We start from the raw sequence: 19,840 nt of genomic DNA on the forward strand, positions 1-19,840 counted from the left end.
GCATAAGGCAGAGCTGGGAACTCAGAGAGTACCTGCTCATCAGCATTACCTTAAGACCCAACTTATCCAGCAAAGAGTTCCAAGCATCTCTTCCTACTTGAGGTCCATAAACTCTAATCAGAATACAATATATGTAGAAAGAAGAACACTGAAAGATATGTTCTTAAAGATGTGTTCTTCACATTTTACAATAGTTGGACCAAGGTAAGGAGAAATTTGTCATCAAGGCTATTTTCATACTGATGGCCACTGGATCTGATGACAATCTATGCGTCACTGCCATTTCATTGCTATACTATTAACCTAAGGCCTAAGGCTCTTTATTTATCTGTGATCTTCATTAGTGAAGGTAATATCCAAAATGTCCATAGAATTACCACACACATCTGCCACTCAACACTTTCTTTCCAAAATTGAACTTCTACATTCTCCTCTCAGGTTTCTTTTTACCTTCCTGGGTATTTGAAATCAATAGACACTGGTAGCCTATACACACACACAAACACACGCACACACACACACACACACACACACACACACACTTCCAACCACCTGGTGACAGGAGGTCATGTGTCATTCATCCTGCCTTCTGATCTCTACACTGGCGTTCTTCTGCATGACAGGTGCTGCGACCACTGAGCTGCGAGTACCGGATGGACAATGTGAGCCGGAGGGTGGTGTGTGACCTCGGCAATCCCATGGTGGCTGGAACAAATGTAAGAGAAAGCCAGCAGGATCTGTTGATTTCTGTCTAACTGAATTTTACAAAGAACCAGCGGACAGCTCCCCCAGTTAGCACTCAGCCAGTCAGCACAAGGTCACCCAAACAAGGCAGGAAATGATTGGCGTAGTAAGATTTACCATTATAACCTATGCAGACTGAAAAATCTCAGGTCAAAACCACCCAAAAGTGGTTGCTTTTTGATGATTCTGAAGTGAAAGTTAACAGAACAGAAGGACTTCCTGAAATCTCTTTCCCCGCCTACATCTCCTACATCTACTCCTTACTTGCTATTTTATAAGAAATTATAGTATATTTTCCTTGTGTATCAAACAGACCCGGGCAAGCATTGGTAAAGTTGATTACATCAACGTCTTTAGCTATCTTTTGAAGGCATTGGCTATTGTTGGTCTCTCTAGGTTTTTCTATAGTGAAATTTGAAATACTGGAAACCATGTTAATTTTTAGAATTCATTTTCCTTAGTAGAGACTAGTGATGCATTCACTTCAGGGAACAGACTTGTATAGGTTCTTAATTATCCAAAATGGAAGCATTTGAACACTTTTGGATTTACACCATTCTTTTGTGTTTGCTTTTTAAAAGTGCTGTAATTGTATTCTCCATATTTTGTAGCAGTTACCTACATGACGTGTATAGGTCTGTGGTTTTTCACTCAAACAGAATCTCATTCAGTACATTTAGTTTTACAAGTCATGAAGCCAAATCTTCAATGGGCTCTATCAGAGACACAAAGTCTAGAATGTGTATATTCACCATGATGTACATTTTGTGCCTTTGAATCACTTTGAAAAGTGTCTTGGAAAACCTGGACAGTCCCTCTATCTTCATAAGAACTTACATATATTTTTATGAAAATGATTCTGTACTCTAATAAACTTTTTGGGGCATGGAAAAAAATAAAATACATTTGGGGCTGGGAGGGTGGCTCAGTGGTAGAGCACTTGACTTGCATGCATGAGGCCCTGGGTTTGATTCCTTAGCACCACATAAGCAGAAAAAGCCAGAAGTGGTGCTGCAGCTCAGGTGGTAGAACGCTAGTCTTGAGCTGAAGAGCTGAGGGACAGAGCCCACGCCCAGAGTTCAGGCCCCATGACCGACCAAACAAAAAACTGAAGAAAAAAAAAAACATCAAAACAGTCAACTTTTACATGCTTTCTTAAAATCTAGGAAGACAGTTTCACTACTGATTATTTCTTTGGATATTTTCTTCAAGTTCCTAAAGAAATACAATGAACATTAAAAAAAACAGATTTTAAGCAAATAAAATAAATTCTTATTTCTAATGTAGCTGCTATTTGATGCCACTGGCAGTATTTTTTTTGAGTTTTTTTTATTGTGAAAATGCCATACATAGAGGTTACAATTACATGGGCAAGGTAATGAGTACATTTCTTATCAAGCATTGTAGCCTCCTTTGTTTCCCCTTCCCATCCCTTCCCATCTCCCCCTCCCTCTCCACCCTCCCCACCCACCGCCAAAGTTGTAAGGTTCGTTTTTTTGACATAACGATTTGTATATCTCATTGTTGCAATGAGTCCACCTGTATCCCTATTTAAACGATTTGTTTTTTCCCTTCCCCTCCACAAATTATACCAACATCAAATACATTGGAAGCAGGGGTTATACCATGGGGGAAGGACATACAAAGCAACAAAGAAATCATCTTATAAAATGTTAGAAACATTGCATGAAAGAAAAAACATTTGAATACTTATCTTGGGGTTCATTTCACCTAACATCAACTTATCTGACTTATTCTGCTTGTCTCAGACATATACTAGTTATTGCAAATAAGGGAAACCATGGGACCTATGTTTCTTTGGGCCTGGCTTACTTCACTTAATATTTTTTCCAAGTCTTTCCATTTCCTAACAAATAGGGTAATGTCATTCTTTCTGATGTGGCAGTATTTTTATATTTTAAAAAAACTGCTGTGCTTTAGTTTCCAAACCAGCTTTAGTAGGTCAGTAATTAAAACCTACAAAACAAAGTTGAAGCAATTGAAGAAAAGATTAATAATAATCTCCAACATTTTTATAAAAGAATAGGAGCTATGGGCTGGGAAGGTGGCTCAATGGTAGAGTGCTTGCCTTGCATGCATGAGGCCCTGGGTTCCATTCCTCAGCAGCACATAAGCAGAAAAAGCCAGAAGTGGCACTGTGGTTCAAGTGGTAGAGCTCTAGCCTTGAGCTGAAGAGTTGAGGGACAGCCCCATGACCACCAAAAATAAAAAAAAGAATAGGAGCTATGTTTTTACTTACCCTTTACCTCTCCTCCTCTTCCTTCTTATTCTTTCTTTCACTTCTCCTTGTTTCCAAGTTTAGGAAATCTCTAGTCATGATTACCTGTAGGCAATAAAGTCATTCTATGCAATTACAGTTTAAGTATACACATAATAACTTCCTTTAATAAATATACCAGGGGTGATGATTTAGTGACATTGTATTTGAGAAAAAAATTCTAAAATCTTAAAAATGCTACATAAATCTTACACAAATTGAACTTACATGGGCCTCTAATTAACATGAGGTGTTTGTTTTATTATTGAAATGTCCTAGTTTTAAAAAATCATTGAGAAGTAATCATCTAGATTTCACTAGAACACGACCCGTGGATTACACCCGTGGATTGCCATCTTTTAAAAGGCAGCTGTGGGGTCACTAATGAACACCCTCTCATCATTGCCTGGGGGATTCAGGTACACACTTGCATTGTAAAGGTGCTGGTGAGTCTTCTGATAAATTAGTCCATTAACCCAGTGTTTTATACACATTCACCTGAGCATTTCAGACTTCTTCTCAAGTAATATCTAGTCCAAATTTATTCTTCAGTATATTGTGCCAAATAATATTTTACTCATTTACAGTATAATATTATGCTGATTTGTGAGTATTAAAAATATGCCATCTTGAAGTCTCATAATCTTACTTTGGGGTGTTAAAAATACTTAAAGGAAAAGTAAATTCCTTCAACAGCTTACCATTAGTTATCATACATTAGTTATTCTGTGTGATTAACCAGTTACTATTTCATTGAATTTTCAAGATAACCCCATGTGTCAAGCATCTTCCGTATTTTCTGGATGAGAAGGCTGAGATCTAGAGAGGCTAAATGAATGAATTGCTTGAAGTCCCACAGATGATGAAAGAGAGAGCCAGGTTTCATGTCAGACCTGACCACCATCTCGGGCTTCTCTGTCCTGCAACACTGCAGAAAGAACTTTGAATAAAAACTAATGGGAAACAGATGGGGTGATAGAATAAAGCCAAAAAGCTAGAACAGGAGGTCCGAACGGAGATATTAGAACATCATTCATTATAATCCTACTTTTTTAGAAGCTAATAATTCATTTGGCTAGTTTCCAAGAAAGAGAAGAAAATAAGATCCAACCACTGAATTTGAGATGAAGCAATTGCCCCCAAAAGCAAATGGAAATCAATTCCCCTGGTAGCAGTAATGATCACAGTGCAATCCCTCATTCCCCTTTCAGTATTAAAGCTAGGCCAGAGATTGTCTAAGATCAGGAAGGATTAATGGAACAGACTGGCCACCAGTGTCATTGAAAAAGCAAGATAAAAATGGCAGCGTGGTCTCAAACACAAAAGTGTTTATATGAAACGACTCCCATCCATTTTACCAGCATATAATCCTTAGCAGACAAGGAAGTCAATTGTTTATATGCATTTATCTCTGAGGTCTGTAGTGGAAGAAACCTAATAGCTTTCTTATCTTGACCTTTAATACTCTTAAACACATCAAAGTTTATTGCATTCTGTTTTGTTATAAAAACACTCTGATTTATTTACTTCTTCATTTTATACCTGGAAAAGACTCTCCATGGAATAAAGTTCCAGACCTAAGTATTAAAGAAAAGCATCAGAAATCATCAGGAACATGTATCCCATTCCCCATCTTTTAAAAGAAAATAGTTTATTTTCTTAAAGTTTAACTTAAAAGTACCTTTTTATTTTAACTTAAAATTTCAAGTCAGAAACCAAAACTCGTACTTCTTATTTCTTAAATGGTAAAAGTTATTTCCACGGAGGATCTATAGAAATATAAAATCATTGTAGGAAAAGAAGTTTCCAAATTTTTGCAAACAGGAAAAGGAAAACATGTTAGGCCAGAGACACTTTTGAATGGAGGTCTAAGGACCTAGTGTTCAATGCTAAGTAATCTCTACAACTCCTACACAATGAAATTGTGATGCCTTCATCCTACATAGGGATGTGTGTTGATGAAGACCAATGTTCAGCTTCATCACACTACCACACAATCCTGATTGTTTTCATTCTTTCAGGAATTTTTATTGCACTCCTTCTTGGTGTCCTCCCAGAATACTAGAGTCCAGCAATATAAATACAAATATACAGGATTCCCATTCAGTAAGAAATCCAAAGCTATGATGAGTTTTGTGATGACAGAGTAGTGAAGATGGAGCCAGAAGGGATAAAGAAGAGAAGTTCTGGCTTTGCCTGTGGCAGCCGGATTTATTGTAGGAGATAAATCTTTGCCCTGAGTCCAGAAGCCTTGAATTGCCTTCAGCATACGTGGACATCTGACAGAGTTGGCACATTTGGAATTATAATTGGCTCATGCTCCATAACCAAGGGTCATGGGTTCAAATACCAGTTCTTCCCCTTTGTTAGCTGATAACTTTGAGTAAGTCTCCTGAAATGGAAAAGTACATAGTTGGAGGAAAGTTGGAGTGGTGTGATCAACTGACTTAAGTCAAGAGACTCTCTGAGTGCCAGACTCATCCAGCAAGGGTTTGGGGTTTGATGAAGATGATTTATGACAAAAATGAACACTTATTATTAGGTCATATTGTTACCCATATGAACATGAGGTTTGTTTCCAGGGGTGTGTGTGTGTGTGTGTGTGTGTGTGTGTGTGTCCTGGGGCTTGAACTTAGGGCCTGGCACTGTCCCTGAGCTCTTTTGTTCAAAGCTAGTGCTCTACCATTTGGAACCACAGCTCCACTTCTGGTTTTTAGTGGTCAATTGGAGGTAAGAGTCTCATGGCCTTTCCTGCCTGTGCTGGCTTTAAACTGCAATCCTCAGATCTCACCCTCCTAAGACGCTAGGATTACAGGCATGAGCCACCAGCACCCAACTAAACACAACTTTTGATTACTGGCTTAATTCTTATACTATACTATCTGTAAGTACATATTCAAAATCTGCCTCACACACATTTAAATTCCAGCTCTGTAGTTCATTTGCTCTGCACCTGGAATATGGCACCTAATCTCTCTAATCCTCAGGATGGTATTGGACAGTAAAATGTCAACGGCAAGCAATACTTGCCCCAGAGTGGTTGTGGTGAATTAAGTAACCACAGACAGTGCTTAGGAGATTGATTCATACAATCCAGTCTATGTGTTAGATACTTCCTCATTCCTACTTTTGTATTTATTTTTCTCCATTGTTAATCTATTTTGAAATTATAAAAATATAAGGACAGCAATTTTGATATTCAGGAAATAAGCCAGGAGCCAGTGGTTCATATCTGTTAATCCTAACTACTCAGGAGGCTGAGATCTGAGGATCACTGTTTGAAGCCATTCTAGGAAGGAAAAGCCATGAGACTTATATCCAATTAACCACCAACAACCCAGAAGTGGAGCTGTGACTCAAGTGGTAGAGTGCCAGCCTTGAGCACAAAAGCTCAGGGGCAGCACCCAGGGCCTGAGTTCAAGCCCCAACACTGAAGCAAAAGAAATTTGGAGAGAAAAAAACCCAAACAACAAAATCCTCATCTCACTATCAAGATCATTCTGGAGTATTTCTTTACAGTACATTTCCACTACTACATAGTAATTTTTCATGTATAGCTAAAGCATACAACAGACTTTGTAACCTTTATTCTGTTGATCATTATTGCATTAAAAGCATTATCCACATCGTTGCATTAACTTCACAGATGTAATTTCAATAACCAGATAAGCATCCATCAAACAAATGCATCATAATTTCCTTTATCAGGCTCCGCTTGTATATTTGGGTCATTTTAAATTTGTAGATAGATGGGTGGCCAGCGAAGAAGGGACACAGGGCTAGATAAAGAGAACCAAAATACACAATGACTTGAAGCTTCTACCCAGCAATCTCCTTAAACCACTTCCTCTTTGCTGTCAGCCACCTAAGGGTAGAAGTCAATTTAAGGGGGTTGCAATGACTCTGGGTGGGGTGTGGAGGAATTGCTTCAGAAAGATTTTCACGCTATGTGTAAGGTTCCTATCAAGTAATAACTCTGCGTCCTGTGTGTATTTCTTTTTTGTGGTTATTGCTTGTAGTATTCTCTGGGCCTCCGATTTGCCATCCCACGTCTTGAGAAAACAAACATGAGTATCAGCTTCGATCTCCAAATCCGAAGGTAAGAGCTTTAAAATGCCTACAAAATTGACACCAAATTCTGAGTGAAATATATAATGCTGGCCAAGCTCCTTCATCTGAAAAGTTCTTCTGAAATTGGAGCCTATACTTTTTTTTTCTTTACTAGTTAATATTTCGTTGTTCTTCATGATTTCTATCTTTTTCCATATGTGTGGGTTTAAATAAGATGCTATATTAGGAAAGCCACGTTCTGAGGTAGTCAGATTTGGACCACTTCACCATTTCTTTTCCTCCTCAGGTAACCCCAGCACCACAGCCTGGCTCTACATTGAGAGTCAGCTGATCACTAAGGATAGGCTCTGAAAAGAACAAAGAGTTTGCAATGTGCAACCTTGAGGTTTCCTAGCGTTCTGAGTCTCTGCTGTACTTGATGGGGTGCAGCTGATCTCACATGGCATTTGGAGGCAGGGCTTCTCTAGTGATAAGACACTGAGTCACGTAGGTGGCTCGCCTTCCTTCCCTAAGAAACACCATGTTTAAGGATTTAGCTTTCATTGGCCATTGTTTGTTTTTGTGGCCAAAGATATTTCATGAATAGGAAGACCCACGGGATAGAGACACATGGAACCAATGCTTCGTGGCTATGCACAACAACTCATTATCTGGTAATGGAATCCATTGAATGGATTTTAAATTCATATTTAAAAAGAAACAAAATTGAAAGGAATATGATATGATACTACAACTTATGGAACATTCTATCAGATAAATGTGAATAAGGTTAATAAGATGCCCCAAGAAATGAGTTCTTTTTGCAATCTGCAGTTTACAAAACTTCAAAAGCAATGATCCAGACAGGACATGACAAACTTGCAGAGTTATTTACACACTGTACAGCCCACTGAGCCCTTGCTCTGACTAGAAATAAGAATAAGGTCAGTATCTGCAACTTGGTTCACAAATACTCATTCAATGTGGCTGCTCTTAAATTTACCTTTCTAATTTATAAGAATGATCATTAAACTATGATTAACACTTAGAATACATAATTAATCTGCATACCAGATAACTTTTTAACTGCTGAATCAATGAAAGGTTTAAGATTATAATATATATATGATCCATAATAATGGAGATATTTTAAAAATCAGAATCCTATATAACATTATACACACACACACATACACACACACACACACACAGCTTCATGACCACTTCCAGGAGAGTCTCAAACTTAACTCAGGTGTCTATTTCTGACCTTACCTAGAGCTTTCTTGAATTTAACTTAAAAAAATCTCCTGTTGAATCTTAGAGCTTTTCTTATTTTATTCAAATTAAGTCATGCAATGCGGACGGAGTGAATTCCTCTACAGTATCGTTTTATTTTATGAAAAAGATTACAAAATCACTTCTTTCATAGCTACAAAACTACACATTTCCCCAAAGTTTTATGTAGTCACAATGATTTTCATACTGGATATCTTTTATGTATAATACTAAGTTCATGGGGTGGAAAATCCCTAAGTGAAGGTCAAGCATTATTTGGTTTATCTACCTCATTGCCTGTGTCCTTGACCCCTCTGGCCATAAAGCTTTGTGTTAACTTGGAGAAAGATACAACACTCATAAAATGAATGGCCCTTATTTGGAAAGAAAGTCCAGTATAAAGATGACAAGTATATTATTTATGAATACAAGAATGGACAGAAGACACTAGAAAATACTTTATATATCATATCCAAAATTCATCCTGTAGATCTTGACTTAAAGACTTAATTCAGTGATGAAGTACTCAATTTGTAGAAATTTGACATTATGAAGTGTTGTGATGATGGAAAGTAGAAATAGCCACATAATTTGGTACCTCTATTCATATTTATACACATCTCCTGTCATGTGAAATTGGGCCATGACTTTATTCCACATCTGCTCATGACTATTGTAACATTACCCTGGAAAAAACTGTAAAACCTCCGAAAGAGGGTAAGACATAGGAGCTCAGTCCTATCATCTCAGCTACTCAAGAAATGAGGATCGTACATTGAAGCAACCTGGGCAAAAATGGAGTGATAACCCCACCTTCCATTGCAAGAAGCAAGCCAGTATAATAGCATGCATTTGTGATCCCAGCTAAAGAGCAGGCTACAGATCATAGGACAGATTTAAGCCAGCCTAGGAAAAAATGTTGAGACTTCATACAAAAATAATTGAAGCAAAAAAGGGCTGGAGGTATGGTTCAAGTGGTAGAACTCCAGCTGGTAAACATGAGGCCCTTAGTTCAAACCCAACTACAACAAAAACTGAAAAAAAAACCAGAAAGAACTGGCATATACATAAAACACCAAACTTATAAACCATTAGAGGGAGAAAAATGTTTGAGAATACTGCAAACTCAGGTGTTTGGGAGAAGAGCATTTTATCTGCGTATTCTGCTTAGAAGGTTCCAGAAATGTAAATAAGAATTTAGATGAGACCTTGCATTCAATTTAAATGTTCATGCCAGAAATAAATTAAATCAAATGGTCTGAAGCCTAAACCCTGACATATATCAATTACCATTGCTTGTACCTAACCCTTTCCTCAACCAAGAGCAGCCAAAGGAGAAAAACCTGAAACTATTTCCTGTTATCTAATATTTAGATCCAAGGGTTTTTCTGTGTACAGCCTGATTCTACATGACATGAATCTTTTCCTGTCATTGTAGAGCAGTTCCCATGTACAAATGGGACTTTGTGATCACCCTTGAAATTACTTTCTCAGGAATGGCGAAACGAAGGCTGTATTATTGTCTTCTGCTGACATTCCAAAGGACACAGAAAAGAGAAAGTTAGAAAATAGGACACGATCTGAAAAAGGAAATGGCACCAGAGTAATGAAGTGAGAAGCTTGTTTGTCCTGTGTGCAACCCAGGGCGGGGGTGTTTGGAGGAAGTTTCTCATGGTTGAACAGAAGAAGCAGAGATAGTATTAATATCCCAGGAACCTGGTTGTGATGGATTGATTGTTTGAATGGGGGCAGTGGGATTCGTGAGTGAGTTTTCCTTCCAGGAAAGAGGTCAAGGAAGTATCTCAGTTATATATCAAGCGTGTCTCCTTTCTTATCTTGTCAACACAAGCAGTCACAAGTGTTATGGTGTGTCAGCGTAACAGGGATGAGACTATTAGCCAGCCAGAAGGTGTGGGTGCTGAGTCTTTCTTTGCTCTCCCTGAATTGCAAAACAGCCTCGCCTGGTGCCAATGGCTCAAGCCTGAAATCCTAGTTACTCAGGAGGCTGAGATCTGAGAACCACAGTTCGAAGCCAGCCCACACAGGAAAGTCTAGGAGACTTTTATCTCCAAAAACAAAAACAATTTAAAGCCAGAAGTAGAGCGGTGGCTCTAGTTTTGAACAAAAGAAGCTCAGAGACAATGCCCAGACCCTGAGTTCAAGCCCCAGAACCAGCACATAGCTGAAAGTGGAGCTGTGGCTCAAGTAGTAGAATGCTAGTCTTGAGTGAAAAAGCTCAGGGATAGCGCCCAGACCCTGAGTTCAAGCCTCAGTACTGGGGCACACACACGCGAGCATGTGCACGCAACACACACATACACACACACTCAAGTTTCATATGCAGCTATATGTGCTTAAAAGGGACAGACCATAAACTTGAAAAGAATTGTTCTACTGTTCAAACATACACCTTCCTTCTCAGGATTCCTGATGCATGCATGGTCTCTGAATTGTCTTCTTATGCAAAGTCCAACTTCTTTGGGCTTTGTTTCTTCTGGGTAGGAGCCATTCTCTCATTTCACTCCTCCTGTCTTGTCCTAGCCAGCCAGTGAGCATGCAGTAAATGTACACTTAAAGAAATATTAACTTAAGAAATAAAACCATAAGGAAGACAGAATTGCTGCCAAAAACAATGTATGGTATGATGCATTCCAGAGCCAGAGGCAAATGCTTTTCCGATTAGGTACTGCTCCAGATTCTTCATACCCATTCTCTTCATGATTAGCATGGAAAATCAGGAGTCAACTATGCTGTCGTTTCTTATTTAATGGGCATCAACAGGATGCCCAGAGATGTAAAGGAATGTGTCTAAGGTAGAAGCTGGAAAACGGATTCCATTTGATGCCTTTTTGATTTAGCCATTGAAACTAAAAGAAAAAAAATGCAAGTTGTTCAGGATCCTTAGTGTGCTTCTAGATAAACTATCTTTTCATGGAAAGTTGTTGCATTGCCATTGGTTATAAAGATCTATGCATTGGTTATGATTTTGTACAGTGAATATGCCATCCTGTTCTCAATGGGAAGATTTAAGAGTGGGTTGTTATTGAACCATATTGGATGTTTTTGGCAATCATAGTGGGGTAGCAAATTTGATCAAATATTGATTAAATCATGTGTTATTGTGTTGTAGTTCCAACAAGGACAATCCTGAAAGCAACTTTGTGAGTGTGCAGATCAACATCACTGCTATAGCTCAAGTCGAAATAAGAGGGTAGGTAACAAATAAGGATTATATGTTATATGATGGTAGCTTTCTGTAAGGCTACATGAGATACTAAGAAAAAGTATTAGGTATTTTCTTAATGCACTAGAGACCACAATTCACTTTGGTTCTCAATTTTCATTCGTGTGTGTGTGTGTGTGTGTGTGTGTGTGTGTGTCTCCTGGGTACTGTCCTGGGCTTCTTTTGCTCAAGGCTATCACTCTACCAATTGAGCCACAATTTTGGTATAGTTTATTGGAGATAAGCGTCTCAGAGACTTTCCTGCCAGGGCTCTCTTCAAACTGCAATCATCACATCTCAGCCTCATGAGTAGGTAGGATTATAGGCGTAAGCCTGCTTTCAATTTTCATTCTTTTTATTCCACCATTAACTTTCTAGCAGCACCTCTTGTAAACCCTGCATAGTAACTCTAAAGACATCAGCATTTAAAGACCAATAAAATGGACAACCGTGCAATTGTCTGAAGAAAAAAATATCCCACTTTTACAATAGTTACTTTAGCATCATGGTAATTCTTTCTCTTCACTACCTCCAGTTGAGTCTGGTAAATGGCCAGCCTAGGTTCAAGGGAAGATGGGCTAGAGAGTCTGTATCTTTTTCTTTCAATTGTGCCCTTTAAAGAAAGTACCAAGAAACAAAGTTGAGAGGCAGGGAGAGAAGGCCGTCAAGACAAAGACTTGGAATGATTACCCACTGGAAAATCCCTGCAGGGGAAAGGGAATCAGAAGTGGAGTGTGTGAACTCTTATCTTGCACAAATATGGACTTCATTGATTTTGTTATTGTAATTCTGCTTCCTACAGAACAATCAAAAAAAAAAGAAAGAAAGAAAAACTTGGCTAAAGACTGACCACTGGTAATGAGGGCCAAATAGTCTCTGGAGTTCCAGAATCCTGTTTTTTGTTCCTTTGCTTCAACTCCTAAGGGGCCACACATTCCTCATTGGTGGTGGGGTTTGTAGAGACAGAAGCCGCCACGACCACGACCCTCTTAATGCTATCCAATATGGGCTGACTGAGGCTCCCACCAGGGGATGCTCTCTATGTGCTCTACCACAATCACACATCTGAGTCCACACTGGGCTCCTTGATATACAAGGGAGGGAAACTGGCCCACAAGGAGTTGAAGATCAGACAGGTGGAAAATGCTGGCCCAGAATAAGACTAGATGCAACGTGGGTTTCAGAGTGCACGTTCAAAACTGACCATGCTGTCCTGCCTGTGAGGCTGAGGTTTTCCCAAACCTTATGTAATCCTGCTCTATAGCGGCTTTTGTGCCCACATGAGCAATTTTTATTTATTTATTTTTTACTTTGTAGTACTGAGGATTGAATTCAGGATCTCACATGTGCTAGATGGGCATGCTTCCTATTGATTCTTTTGGATTTTGAAATAGGGGCCAGCTGACTTTACCCCAGACTGGCTTCACATAAATCCTATTTTGCCTCTGCCAAAGGGGTAGCTGGGATTATAGGTTTGTGCCACCACACCTAGCTAAGATCTACAGTTGTTAGTGCTCGCACTTATATAGTTCATTCTTTTCATTGCACAAGTGTGTTACATTAGACAACTCTGCCACCATTTATCCATTCTACTCTTGATGAAAATTGGAAGCCTCTCTTGTCTCCTTTTAGCAACCTTCTTTATACACACATATCTGATCCCTAGGTGGAAGAATGTCAGCAGGGTTCAGGTGAAGAAGAATTTCAGACAGATGCTGTGGCTCACACCTGTAATCCTCGCTACTTAGGAGGTTGAGACCATCGGGAATGCAGTTGAAAGCCAGTCTAGGTAGAAGAGTGTGAAGACTCCATTTCCAAAATAAATAAATAAAACCAGGATGGATGTGTGATTCTACTTCCGAATTCACTGAAATTACAGGTGTGAGCTACCACACCCAGCCATACAGAATGATTTTTTAACAATTTGATTCCATTCAGAATAGCTAATTTACTATTAATTTCTATTTGAACAGTCTTGATACTTTGTCACTCAATACATTTGTCTATTTCATCTAAGTTGTTATGTGTAGGAAGTTCCTATGCTTTCATTTTCCTTTTAATGTCTGTGAGACTTGTGGTGATGTTCCTTCTCGCATTCCTAATGTTGTAACGTCTATCTATTCCTTTTGTCTTCTTCTTTCTCTCTGATGAATCTGCCTAAAGTTCTGTGATTTATTTTTCTGAGAACCAGTTTTAGATTTTGTTCATTTTTCTTTCTTCTTTTATTTCTTGTCACTCCCGACACATTTCATTTCTTTGGCTCAATTTTTCTTGCTAGTTCCTTCTTTCTGCTTGCTCTGAGTTTTAAGTTCTCTGATTTTTCTAATTCTGTGTAAAAAGTCTACCATTGACCTCTCTTCTTTTTTCTACATAGTATTTAGTGTTTTAAGTTTTCCTCTAAGGGTGACTTCAGCAGCATTCCAAAATGTTGATGTGTTTGATTTTCTCTATAGCTTAGTTTAAAATATTTTTTCTTTTTTGTGACTTTTTTTCTTTAAAAATAATTAATTGACTCATGCCAAGTGACCTGTTCAGCTTATAGATGTTTGGTGCTAATTTATACATACTGTTTTCATTGATTTCTAATTTTATTCTCTCTCTGAGAAAAATATTTTATCAGAGACAAAAATCCAAGCATACTAACTTATTCTTCTATCTTTTCAAAACTCTCATCTAGGACATATGAACTTCCACCTCATTCTTTAAGCTAGCTTATTTTTAGCAACTAAAAATAACTTGAAATTGTTGTGTAATTCCAAAGTAATTTTAAATTGGGAAGTATTTTTATTCAGTGAGATATAATTCAATCCAAGAATGTTAACAGCTTAATGTAGGTGCCTTTAGTTTCATATATTCATTTTATAAGATAACTATGTTTCAACCATATTTGTCAACACACTAAAAAGAAAAGGAAAGAAGTTTCTATTTATTTTTGCCAGAAATTCAAACAGTTAATGAAAATTGAGTTTCTCATGTGGATGCAATTGTTTTAATTACTACATGGATGTCCAAAAATTGACCACAGTTTATACTGCAAGATATTATTAAAGTCACTTTTGGTTTTTGCATAGCAAACTTCTGTGCTTTGATTAACTGAAAAATTTGGCTCTAATATTTAATTCTTCAAGGAACAAATAGCAGCTACATCTAGGGATCTCTAAGGATATTCAGTCTTTAGAAAAAATCAATTCTGTCCTGTTCAAAGGTGTTTATCCTAATGTATTTCTCATTCACTATCTTAAGCAGTTTTATTTTTTTAATTCACTGTTGGTTTATAGTTTAAAGATAAACTAAAACTGAGTGGAAAAAGAATTCCAAGAATACCAACAACTCTTTCATTGACTTCATCCCTGGATAACATCTATACTGCCCTTGGATTGGTTTACATGCCATTTATGGGTCCAGAGGAGCCATTGAAACATAGCTCTCTGAACTGTGGATTTGACCATGACAGGCAGCCACACAGAGCTTGAGCTCATACAGAGTAAACCAATCACACCCATCGTGAAATGATCAGTAGTGAATGATCTATTGTACCACAATAGATCACAGCCATGACTCACCCAGGGCTGCACAGGATACTATGTGTCCGCCTTGGGCAGAGCCAGCACCATTCCAGATGATAAATACTAGGAGCATTTGCTATTGGGTACTAATAAACTTTGAAAACAAGGTAATGGAAACAGTTGACACTATACTACCAAATTCTCAATTTTGAACTTTCTAATGACACAGACATTTCAATGTAGCAAAATTCCTAATTCCAAGAAGATCTGGAAGAAGTTTTGTGTTAACCTGAAATTTTGTGAAAACTTCACACACACACACACATACACACACACACTCACATGCACGCACGCGCGCACCACAAAATCTCTTTATAAATGCCTATAGACATTTTTGTCTAATGGACCCAAACTGCACTCAACTCAACTCGCCTTTGGTGGGTGAACAGTAAACAAATTGTGCTACATTTGCACCATAGACTCTCTCTCATGCATAAAAAGTGCTGAATTGCTGGCAAGTAGAGAACAACTTTAATGGATTTCCAGAGAATCATACCAAAAAAAGCCTTACTGTAGGATTCCATTTGCATAACATTATTGAAATAATAGGATTGTGGAAATAGAAAACAGACAAGTAGTTGCCAAACTAAGTGTGAGGACAGAGAAAAGTGGGTGTGGCTATAAAAGGCTGTCTTTATGGTCATAGAAATGTTGTGCATTGTGACTGTCAAAGCCAAACAGAAGTCTGCTTTTTGAATGCTAAACCACCACACACCTTGTGTTTGTAAGTTGTCGCCATTGGGAGACACTGTTAGCATGTATATGAGATCTCTCTATATTCTTTTTTCCAACTTACTTTATTTTTATTTTATAGATGATATACAGTGGGGTTCCTTTACATACTTCAGGAAATAAGTACATTTCCTTTCACACAGTGTCATCTGTTCCCTCATTCCCTCCCGTTCCATCTCTCCCATCCCCACCCACAAGTTGCATAGTGCATTTTCATCAATATCCATGCGCTCCACTGCTGTACTTTTTTACTTTTTCCTGAATCTGTTCCCTCCCCCCCACCCTCCCACAGATGTGGACATGAGTATATCATATATAAGGTAAAGAATACAGGGTCATCAAAAAAAGAAAAAAAATAGAAAAAACGTCCCTTATTTTCATATCTTTGGAGTTCGTTCAGTATATATGTTATCTTATATACATGAGGAGGTGCTTGGGTCTTGCACCTTTGTGATTCTCTCCTAAGACTTAAGTCTCACTGCATGTGAGTATCTAAAATTCTGTGTAATTTGTCATATCCCACTGCCTTTTATAGCGAATTTCCACATATCAGGGAGAGTACACACCATTCATCTCTCTCATCTTGGCTTGCCTCACTTAACATGATTTGTTCTAGTTTCATCCATTTCCCTGCAAATGACATTATTTTGTTCTGTGTGAAACTCCATTGTATAAAAATACCACATTTTTTGTATCCACTCACCTATTGTGGGCCATCTGGGTTGTTCCCATGTCTTGGGTATTGTGAATAGTATAGCAGTGTACATGGATGTGCAGGTGTCCTAATCATATCCTGGCTTATGGTACTAGGGATAGATGCCACAGAGTCGTATGGCTGGGTCATAGAGAAGGTCTATGTTTGTTTTTTTGAGGACTCTCCTGACTGCTTTTCAGAGTGGTTGTACTAGTTTGCATTCCTACCAGCGGAGCAATAGCGTTCCTTTTTCCCCACATCCCCATCAGCCTTTGTTGTTAGAATTCAAAATGGTGGCCAATCTAACTGGGGTAAGATGGGATCTCACATTCTTTATTACAACTATATGAGAATCTACAGTTATTCAAAGTCAGCTGTAAGTTACAAAAACCAATCCCTTATTTCCTTCAAAATGTCTTTCTACTGTATCCAAATTTTCATTAATTGAGGTTCTCAATGCATAATTCTCACCCACGCTACTGCTGGGCTCTTCAAATAATGAGCAATATGAAGCTAATTTGTTGGGGGCTGTTCTGTGCCATGTTCCCCCCTGATTTAAATTGGTCTTCAATTTGTAAATAAGTGAGTTTTGGGATCCATTCTATTTGATTGATTGTTGCTGTACCCTGGTATAGAGATACATTTCTTCATAGATACTTTTTCTTTGATATTGTAATGGAAATGGGTCAGGAAATTTAAGTTGCATTTTCTCAATTATCACTGCAGTTCAGGAGCTCCCAAGATGCTCTGTGTATTGGAAATGAAGCCGAATGTTGGCAGTCCCTGCAAATGGCCCACTGTGTCTCAGCATATCAGTTTTCCTTCTTATTTTTTCAAGCATGTTGTCTTCACAATACCTGACAAGTTCTAATGATTTATGATTCTATGAGCGTAGAAAATGTATGACTAGTCCTCTAGGATTGGAAACCATAGAAAGAAAAACTTCTGGAGAAGTTGTGGTCATCTTCTATTCTTCATTTCTTCTCTATGCGAAGAAAAACAACCCTAGAATTTCACGATGGAAGGGAATGTTGACCATGGAAGGGAATGTTGACCATAGACTCCACTCTCTCCGGCCAAGCTGGAGACAAAGTAAAAATTCAGGCAGAAAAGTCACCATGATTCTGTGAGAATAGAAGCCTCAGCTCTCAGAACTTCTGTCTGATAAAAGCCACCTGCCACATCCTGAGCTCTTGTCCTTACAACGTATGCCAGGTTTGAGCTGACTATGAGGAGAAGAAAGATTTGACATCATGACAATCCAAATAAAGGTGGAGAACTTTCAGCTTTAGGCAAAGCTGTATACTGCACACTCTTTTTATCAGCAGTACATTTTTATTATTTTAGTTTTAATTTTTTGCATACCCTTTTATTATCTTTATGTAGTATCTTTGTAATTTTATTGTTTAGGTTTTTAAAAATTCATTGTAAAGGTGATGTACAGGAGAGTTACAGTTACATATGTCACATAATGAGTACATTTCCTTTTGAACAGTGATACCCCCTCCCTCATTCTCTCTCTACACACTTTACAGGTGTACATTAGAGATGTTTACACTTTATTTTTGTGTATGTGTGTGTGCGTGTGTGTGTCTGTGTCTGTGTGTTATGGCACTGGGGGTTGAACTCAGGGCCTTGCATACATGCTTGGCTTTTTTTTAGCTCAAAGCTGGCACTCTACCACGTGAGCTACGCCTCCACTTCCTACGGATAGCTACAATTTAGCAACATCTTTGTGGGCTATCCATTTTTTAAAAAACACTTCTCAGAAGCTGAGTGCCAGTGACTCACGCCTGTAATCCTAGCTACTCAGGAGGCTAAGATCTAAGGATCGCAGTTCAAAGTCAGTCCAGGCAGGAAAGTCTGTGAAACTCTTATTTCCAGTAAACTTCCAGAAAACCGGAAATGGCACTGTAGCTCAAGTGGTAGAGCTCTTGCCTTGAGCTGAAGAGCTGAGGGACAGCGCCCAGGCCCAGAGTTCAAGCCCCACGACCAACAAAAAAAAACAAAACAACAAAAGAAAAAAAAACACTTCTCAGCCCTCTTCTGGGAAACAATACAGGCAAAAAAAGGAGGGGCTGGGAAGGTGGCTCAGTGGTATGGTGCTTGCCTTGCATGCCTGAGGCCCTGGGTTCGATTCCTCAGCACCACATAGCAGAAAAAAAAAGCCGGAAGTGGCGCTGTGGCTCAAGTGGTAGAGTGCTAGCCTTGAGCTGAAGAGCTGAGGGACAGCACCCAGGCCCAGAGCTCAGGCCCCACAACCAGACCAAAAAAAAAAACAAAACTTTGACCAAAAGCGTTTGACATATACCAGTCATCTGTGGTATTCAATCCCAAGAGTATATCAAAACTTTGCAGATGAGAGATATAGCCAATTTAAATTATTGACCTAAGGTCAAATTAACGCAATAAATTAATTATGTTCTGTGCTTTAAAAAGAGGTTACCTAGAGGAAAAGAAGGAAGATAGAACTTGACATTACTAGAGTTCAATCAGCTGGCTAGCATCGATTTCTAAAAGCCATTTGAGATATGTCATTGTCTCATGGCGTTACTTTAAGATGGAAGTCTGGCAATTTTTTGTGTGATTATTTTTTACATAAAAAGTTTTAGAAAGCATTGTTTGGTTTGTAATCTGCTTTTAACATGGAATAATGGCAAGTACTGTATTTCCTTTGTCCAGTGCTAGTTCTCCAAGAGCATATTGTAGAAAAATATAGCCACATGTCAAGTGAATATTCCACATACCTGGTAACAACATGTATTCCTCCCTCCCTGTCTCCTTTGAGTTATTGATAAGACAACTCTGGGACTCTTTTGGCTCAGGGCCTGGCCTTGTAAGAAGTCTGACTGCATTGCTAGGAAGCCAAAGAAATCTAGAAAGGAGGATTTCAGAACAGAAATCTTAATCCCAAAACAGTGTTTCTTTCCAACTGGACATTTAACACATCACACAGGAGCCTGGGTAGATTTTTACACACACACACACACACACACACACACATCTGCACACATACACTGAATCCTACGTTTAATATGGCATCCATACACTTACACAGGATAGACTGAGGGAGGGGAAGGGGAAGGAAGGATTCAGAGGGAAGGAAAAGGGAGGGGAAGGGAGGGGGAGGAGAGAAGAGGAGGAATGGTGGGAGGGAAGTTGAGAGGGAAGAGAGGGAAGTTGGGAGGGAGGAAGAGAAGGAAGGAAGGAAGGAAGGAAGGAGGAAGGAAGGAAGGAAGGAAGGAAGGAAGGAAGGAAGGAAGGAAGGAAGGAAGGAA

At 38.7% G+C, this 19,840-nt stretch overlaps 1 protein-coding gene across 1 annotated transcript in view; it reads left to right on the forward strand.

The window, feature by feature from the left end:
• Positions 1-19,840, forward strand: part of Itga8 (integrin, alpha 8) — a 165,319-nt gene that overhangs the window by 104,596 nt on the left and 40,883 nt on the right. Inside the window, exons 21-23 of the mRNA XM_013014739.1 lie at positions 624-716; positions 7,042-7,121; positions 11,478-11,558. Coding sequence (XP_012870193.1) covers positions 624-716; positions 7,042-7,121; positions 11,478-11,558 — 254 coding nt within the window. The remainder of the gene's footprint in view (positions 1-623; positions 717-7,041; positions 7,122-11,477; positions 11,559-19,840) is intronic.

This window comes from Dipodomys ordii, unplaced genomic scaffold (genome assembly GCF_000151885.1).
Source record: "Dipodomys ordii isolate 6190 unplaced genomic scaffold, Dord_2.0 Scaffold24, whole genome shotgun sequence".
Lineage (NCBI taxonomy): Eukaryota > Metazoa > Chordata > Mammalia > Rodentia > Heteromyidae > Dipodomys > Dipodomys ordii.